The 8430-nt window shown below is 43.3% G+C and overlaps 1 protein-coding gene across 1 annotated transcript; it reads right to left on the reverse strand.

The window, feature by feature from the left end:
- Positions 1 to 865: 865 nt before the first annotated feature.
- Positions 866 to 4398, reverse strand: LOC139412188 (dynein axonemal assembly factor 1-like). Its single transcript, XM_071159005.1, is given in 11 exon segments — positions 866 to 1168; positions 1403 to 1468; positions 1683 to 2365; positions 2502 to 2668; positions 2808 to 2929; positions 3156 to 3322; positions 3506 to 3524; positions 3526 to 3728; positions 3908 to 3999; positions 4096 to 4199; positions 4264 to 4398. Coding segments are annotated over 11 exon segments (2061 nt in total).
- Between the last annotated feature and the right edge of the window lie 4032 nt (positions 4399 to 8430).

Raw genomic sequence — 8430 nt, forward strand, 5'->3', positions numbered from 1 at the left:
TGGATATATTTTTTGTTAATCCTCTTTTTGGTACCTTTATTTAAAGACCCAATCTACTAAAATCTATTCTCTAGTCTCCCTGTGACCAGTATTTGACCTGGGCATCGGGCCATGTTTTCTTTCAGGGAGCCCTGAAATCTCACCCTCAGTCCCAGGTAGATTAAATTATACAGTTCATGTGTTTTTGCATTAGCAGGTCTGTAATAATACTACTGCTAAAACACGCAAAGACTTTGACAAAATAACTACTCTTTAATTCACATTTATGCATGATCATCATCATCATCACTACTCTATTTTCTAAACTAGTTTTTTATGTTTTATTTTCTGTAATTGGGGCGGCAGGGTAGCCTAGTGGTTAGAGTGTTGGACTAGTAACCGGAAGGTTGCAAGTTCAAACCCCCAACCTGTTGTTCTGCCCCTCGTTCTACCCACAGTTCCTAGGCTGTCATTGAAAATAAGAATTTGTTCTTAACTGACTTGCCTATTTAAATAAAGGTAAAAAAATTAAGTGCCACCTAGTGGTATATTTAAAGTATTTGTGTAACAAGCACTGAGACAAATTCCCCATACTGTACTATAACGTTTTATTTTATGAGCCCTGGCTATAATCTGCCTGGGATTATCTTGGAATGGATTTGAATGCAGTTCATGAACACTTAATTCAGAACACTGAGCCTGAGAATACAGAATATAAAGTATAACCAGTAATAGAACAGCTACGAAAAACGAACAAAAAAAACATTGTTGCGAAATAGCTCCACAGCAGCTCTCTGTGTTTACATTGTACCCGTCTTCAACAAGGCTTTCCCAGATTGAACACCTAAACCTAGTGTTGTTAATGCTATCAAAGCCTTCTGCAGGGTTAGTCCAGCTCCTCAATGAGACAACCTGGTTTGCTGGCTTCAGGGCTCTGCCTCTGTCTGGGTTCTCCCTGAGGTTCTGATATCACCAGCTCTGGGGCATCCCCCGCCTCTGGGTCCAATGCTACTAGGTGATTGGTGGGCGATTTGTTTGACGTGTTGTCACAGACCCTGAACAGTGAAGATGAGCATGGACCTGAGGTAGATGTGGTCTCTGTGGTCCACACTGTCCCACTCTGATGTATGATTGGATCTACATCGTTGTTGTCTCCTGAAACGACCTCTATCATTGGCCGGAATACTCGCTGGAAACACAGGTGGTCAATTCAGACATAACACAGCTGACCCAAATTAAATACACTCTCTGCTGATTTAAAGGCTGTGTTGACCTAATGAAATATTAGCATGTGAGTAATTTAGAGACTAATTGTGTGAATTTGGAATATGCCTGCTGACTATTGTACAATAAATGCTAAAGGTATTCTATTCTTTATTTTGGGTAATAAAAGTTACAGCCTAGTGTATGGTATGTAATGTACCTGAGAGGAGAAGATGCAGGTGCTGTCTGGATCTTCAACATCCACATCCTCCAGGTCAGGGAGATCCTGTAGAGTCAGGTGACCATTAGTCAGGGGACAAGGCTTTCGTGCTCTAAATGAAGGTTAGAGTCAAGAGCTAAATGATAAAGAGTCTGAGGCAGTCTGTGCTTTTGGATAAGACGCTGATGGAGAGGGACTAGATAACAAAACATTATTACAGTGTGATAATCACTATTATAGTGACTGGTAATGCTTGGCTGTGGTGGTCAGTCTGACTCACGTCAATACGAAGTGGTGGGCGTGGCCCCAGGTGGATGGTCTCCAGGTCCTCTGTCTCCTCTAGCTCAGTCACCATTGGTCCAGGACCGTGCTCTACAATTCTCCCAGCTGTCTGAGACTGTGGCTGGCCACATACTGACTGCTCTCTCTCTAACTTCTCTCTTTTTGGCTGCCTTCTTTGTAGTTGTTCTCTCCTTGACTGGTTTAACTCTAACAGTTCTTCCTTTAAGCTTTCTTCTGTTGCTTGCTCTCCATCTGGCTGATCTCCCTCTTGGTGCTCTCCATCTGGCTGATCTCCCTCTTGGTGCTCTCTCTCTAGCTGATCTCCCTCTTGGTGCTCTCTCTCTAGCTGATCTCCCTCTTGGTGCTCTCTCTCTAGCTGATCTCCCTCTTGGTGCTCTCTCTTTAGCTGATCTCCCTCTTGGTGCTCTCTCTCTAGCCGATCTCCCTCCGGATCCTCTCTTTCTGGTTGTTCTCTGTCTAGCTGCTTCTTCAGTGGCTGTTCATTCCCTAGCTCTTCCTTTTCTGTCTGTTCTCTCTGTGTCTGTAGGAACTCTTCATGGGCCTCCAGACTGTCCTTCACAAATGCCTGGATCCTCTCCTCCCAGCCTGGGCTCTGATTCTGCCTCTGGTTCTTTTTACTGGGGCTCTCAAGTTCTGGAGTTGTAGTGGTCTCATACTCCCCTAGAAAAGGTCAACACACCCTTATCAAACTTCTCTACGTCATGTGTGTGTAAGGAGGTTCCAAGTGTGTGTGTGTGTGTGTGTGTGTGTGTGTGTGTGTGTGTGTGTGTGTGTGTGTGTGGATATGAGTACGTACCTCTCTCTTGCAGCTCTCTGAGTCGCAGTTTCTCCATGGCTTGGTCTCTGATGGTTGCCATGGTGTCCAGACTGTCCTGGATCTTCCTTCTCTCTTGTGTTTGCCATGATTCCCTCTCCCTGCGCTCCCCCTCCGGACCCGCTGTCCCCCACGCCTTCCCACATGCCCTTCATACCGCAACCACATGACAATCATACAGCATCCAAGGACCAACATCACAGACCACACAATGACTCAAGCATGACATGTATGTATGACATGTATGTATGACATGTACGGGCAAACAGAGACAAATTGGTAATGCACCTGTCCTTTGGGAACACAGGTCGGTCATCCAGGTATGTGAGCTGTTTGAGATGTATGATCATAGTCTTCCTGTAGTATGGGATTTTCTTTATCACTTCATTTCCCATCAGGTTCAGCACGCGCTGAGGAGGAGGGAACAACAAGGGTGTAATCACACACACACACACACACACACACACACACACACACACACAGGCTTGGGTATATTATCAGCATGAAGCAAGAGTATTTGCATTTTATAGTCAGTGTGTCATGCGCATGGGCATACTAATGATTAAAGATGATATGATCTCTATTGCATACAGTACTGTTAATCTGTGTGAGCCTGTTGTGAGCATGTCTTCTCACCAGTTCAGGCATTCTCTCCAGCACAGTGAGGATGTCTGGGTCATCCAGCAGGTTGTGGGACATGTCCAGTACACTGAGGGAGAGGCACTGACTCAGATGCTCCACGTCTCCCACTGTCTGCAGCTTATTATGGGCTATCTGCAAGGTGCCCAGATCAGGCAGGCAGGCTGGGAAAATACTCACCAATCAAATAGATGGAGTCACACACACACACACACACACACACACACACACACACACACACACACACACACACACACACACACACACACACACACACACACACACACACACACACACACACACACAGAGAGAGATAGGTGCGGTACGTAGAGTGAGGACAGACTCACCAATGTTTTCGATGGTGCGGTATGTAGTTGTTGCAGACATTGAGGGTGCAGAGCTTGCTGAGTGGTTCTAAGTTCTCCAGATTGTGTATGAGGTTCTGGTGGAGGAAGAGGCAGCGTAGGTCAGTTTGGGCCTGCAGGTTCTGGATGCGCTGCAGTCCATTGCACTCCAGCCAGAGACACTTCAGCCCTGTGTACTCCTCCAGATTCTCTATGGTGGAGAAGCCTAAGAGGGGAAAATATAAAATAAATAACATAAGAATACTCAAATAACTCTAACAGTGCAGTTGTATTCCACCTACAATTCTATATAGACCACACAAAGCGTATGATTTTAATTTCTATAAATTATTCATGCAACAATATATCTAACACGTCCATAAACAACAACAATTTCAGACACACCTTTGAAGTGCAAATACAGTGTGTCATTCAATCGAGGTGTCATGTAGAGTTTATTTTGCTTGCAGTGGTCCTTCAGAAATGTCTTTGTCATTCTGAGGAACATAAAGCGTCACTAGTTAGAATGCTAGACAGAACGAACAATAATGTTAGAAGACTACTGACAGCCAATTCCTAGCTTTTAAGATTACCTTGGACCCGAGTCCTTTTCCTCTTGTTGTTGGGCTTGTATGAGTTTGTCGACTTCTGTATGTGAGGACACACAAGTGAGATAGGAGGATAACTTTAGACATGGCTAGACTCATGCGATTATTTAACATGTTGCCATGTGCTGACTATTATGCTAAATTATAGTGAACTGTCTTACCTAGTTTACTGGAAGTTGCAGAAATATTGCTGAACGCGATGTCAACATCTCCAGCTTGAAGGGTCATACTGGACTCCTCACCACTTTCTTCTTCCACCTCACCGGATTCGAGGGGTTCAGGATGCATCGGCGATAGTTTTAAGTGATTACTTCTATATACACTATTTACTTGTTTAGTTAACAGTTTGTGTTAACGTATTAGCCAGTTGTAATAACTTGTCATAAACTCCCTGTCAGCTTTTTTTCAGGTAAAGCTTTGTGTTTCCATAGCAACGATGAAACATCAAACGACGACCGCCATTCTCTCAAGATTGGTTGTGCAAGCCAGAGTCATATTTAATTTAAACTTTATTTTATCAGGGAGTCATACTGAGACCAATGTCTTTTTTTACAGATGAGCCTTGAATTACATAAATTAAAAGGAAATACATTATTTGAAAAAAACTAAGAAATTCGTCAGTATTAATGTACGGATTCGATGACGCTAAACCGCGGGGCACCGTGGTATGGCCCGTTACGTCATCGGACTAAATCGGGGAGGAGCACGCTTCTCAAATCTCAACCCATGCAGCATGGTACACCGTCCAGAAACATACAACATATCTTTTTCATCAAATAAATGTTTGAATTTTCTAACAATTTTTTATTGGGAAGGCAGATAAACCGTTATAATAAAAAGCAATCCCTTTAGCATGGGAAAACACAGAATAATAGTAATTATTACACGTGCTTAAAACCTTGTGACTAGGGGGCAGTATTTTCATTTTAGAAAAAATAACGTTCCCGTAGTAAACGGGATATTTTGTCAGGACAAGATGCTAGAATATGCATATAATTGACAGCTTAGGATAGAAAACACTCTAAAGTTTCCAAAACTGTCAAAATATTGTCTGTGAGTATAACAGAACTGATGTTGCAGGCGAACGCCTGAGAAAAATCCAATCCGGAAGTGCCTCATGTTTTGAAAGCTCTGCGTTCCAATGCGTCCCTATTGAGCAGTGAATGGGCTATCAATCAGATTACTTTTTCTCCGTATTCCCCAAGGTGTCTACAGCATTGTGACGTAGTTTTACGCATTTATGTTGAAGAATACCCGTAAGCGGCTACATTGCGCAAGTGGTCACCTGATGCTCCCAGAGTGATTCTCGTGTAAAATACAGAGGTAGCCATTATTCCAATCGGTCCTACTGAAAAACTAATTGTCCCGGTGGATATATTATCGAATAGATATTTGAAAAACACCTTGAGGATTGATTATAAACAACGTTTGCCATGTTTCTGTCAATATTATGGAGCTAATTTGGAATATTTTTCGGAGTTTTCGTGACTGCAATTTCCGGGCGATTTCTCAGCCAAATGTGAAGAACAAACGGAGCTATTTCGCCTACAAAAATAATATTTTTGGAAAAAAGGAACATTGGCTATCTAACTGGGAGTCTCGTGAGTGAAAACATCCGAAGCTCATCAAAGGTAAACGATTTAATTTGATTGCTTTTCTGATTTCCGTGACCAAGTTACCTGCTGCTAGCTGGACAAAATGCTATGCTAGGCTATCGATAAACTTACACCAATGCTTGTCTAGCTTTGGCTGTAAAGCATATTTTGAAAATCTGAGATCACAGGATGATTAACAAAAGGCTAAGCTGTGTCTCAATATATTTCACTTGTGATTTTCATGAATAGGAATATTTTCTAGGAATATTTACGTCCGTTGCGTTATGCTAATTAGTGTCAGTCGATGATTACGCTCCCTCATGCGGGATGGGGAGTCACTAGAGGTTTAATTAAGTCACTTTTGTTTGGAGCCGAATTCGCCATGGACTTTGAACGGGGCACCTGGCTCACGACCAGCCGACACAAAACACGTTTACATGGGGGTCCGGTCCCGGGCAGGATTAATCGAACCCCCTCTATGGCTCTGATATAAACTATTTTATCCGAGCCGTCTTTACGCTTAAACATTTTCATTGGTCAAAAGGACTAACATTCAATCTATTTTTCCCCGGAGCTAAAAATATGAATATTTACACAAGCATACAGCGATTCCAAAATAAAACGTGTATGTAATCAATGTAGCCTATTCTGAATAATACATGTATTGTCGACCACAAAAAGGCAGAGATCCTATACATCTATGTTTAATTCTAGTTATGTAATTCTATGCACTTATTTGAACTAACTCTTACAGTAGGCCTATGTGTAACAGTATAACTTTAGTCACCCCTACCCGGGCTCGAACCAGGGACCCTCTGCACACAGACAACAGTCACCCTCGTAGCATCGTCACCCATCGCTCCACAAAAACCGCGGCCCTTGCAGAAAAAGGGGAACAACTACTTCAAGGTCTCAAAGCGAGTGACGTCACCGATTGAAACGCTATTAGCGCGCACCCCACTAACTAGCTAGCCATTTCACATCGGTTACATATACAAGGATACGGTAGGCCAGTTGAGAACAAGTTCTCATTTACAACTGCGGCCTGGCCAAGATAAAGCAAAGCAGTGCGAAAAAAACAACACAGAGTTACACATACACCAACATACAGGCAATAACACAATAGAAAGATCTATGTACAGTGTGTGCAAATGTAGAAGAGTAGGGAGGTAAGGCAATAAATATGCCATGGAGGTGAAATAATTACAATTTAGCATTAACACTGGAGTGATAGATGTGCCGATGCTGATGTGCAAGTAGAAATACTGGGGTGCAAAAGAGCAAGAGGATAAATAACAATATGGGGATGAGGTAGTTGGGTCTGTTATTTACAGATTGTCTGTGTACAGGTACAGTAAGCTGCTCTTACAGCTGATGCTTAAAGTTAGAGAGGGAGATAAGACCCCAGCTTCAGTGATTTCTGAAATTCGTTCCAGTCATTGGCAGCAGAGAACTGGAAGGAAAGGCGGCTAAAAGAAGTGTTGGCTTTGGGGGTATACCTGCTGGAGCGAGTGCTACAGGTGGGTGTTGCTATGGTGACCAGTGAGCTGAGATAAGGCGGGGCTTTACCTAGCATAGACTTATAGATGACCTGGAGCCAGTGGGTTTGGCGACGAATATGTAGTGATGGCCAGCCAACGAGAGCATAAAGGTCGCAGTGTTGGGCAGTATATGGGGTGTTGCTGACAAAACGAATGGCACTGTGATAGCAAACTGGATGTAGTCGGAGTAGAGTATTGGAGGCTATTTTGTAAATGACATCGCCAAAGTCAAGGATCGGTAGGATAGTCAGTTTTACGAGGGTATGTTTGGCAGCCTGAGTGAAGGAGGCTTTGTTGCGAAATAGAAAGCCGATTCTAGATTTAATTTTGGATTGGAGATGCTTAATGTGAGTCTGGAAGGCGAGTTTAGTCTAACCAGACACCAGGTATTTGTAGTTGTCCACATATTCTAAGTCAGAACCGTCCAGAGTAGTGATGCTAGTCGGGCGGGAGGGTGCGGGTAGCAATCGGTTGAAGAGCATGCACTTAGTTTTACTTGCATTTAAAAGCAGCTGGAGGCCTCGGAAGGAGCGTTGTATGGCATTGAGGCTAGTTTGGAGGTTTGTTAGCACAGTGTCCAAAGAAGGGCCAGATGTATACAGAATGGTGTAGTCTGCGTAGAGGTGGATCAGAGAATCACCAGCAGCAAGAGCAACAGCACTGATGTATAAAGAGAAATTAGTCGGCCCGAGAATTGGACCCTGTGGCACCCCCATAGAGACTGCCAGAGGTCCGGACAACAGGCCCTCCGATTTGACACACTGAACTCTATCTGAGAAGTAGTTGGTGAACCAGGCGAGGCAGTCATTTGAGAAGCCAAGGCTATTGAGTCTTCCAATAAGAATGCGGTGAATGACAAGAGTCGAAAGCCTTGGCCAGGTTGATGAAGACGGCTGCACAGTACTGTCTTTTATCGATGGCGGTTATGATATCGTTTAGGATCTTGAGCGTGGCTGAGGTGCACCCATGACCAGATTGCATTCTTGAAGAAGATAACTTAGGAATGCTGCATGAGTTTAGTTCAACTGTCATACTCCATCAAAACCCAAAATGCAAGCTTGTTTCAATCCAATGTTTGTAAACAAAGTAAATGTAAACAAACACTATATAGCCTATAAACATGTTTAGAACTATAATGTTGACATCATGGATGCTCAGTCCTTGATTCCATAGCTCTGTTTTTG

The sequence above is a fragment of the Oncorhynchus clarkii genome, chromosome 6 (genome assembly GCF_045791955.1).
Source record: "Oncorhynchus clarkii lewisi isolate Uvic-CL-2024 chromosome 6, UVic_Ocla_1.0, whole genome shotgun sequence".
Classification (NCBI taxonomy): domain Eukaryota; kingdom Metazoa; phylum Chordata; class Actinopteri; order Salmoniformes; family Salmonidae; genus Oncorhynchus; species Oncorhynchus clarkii.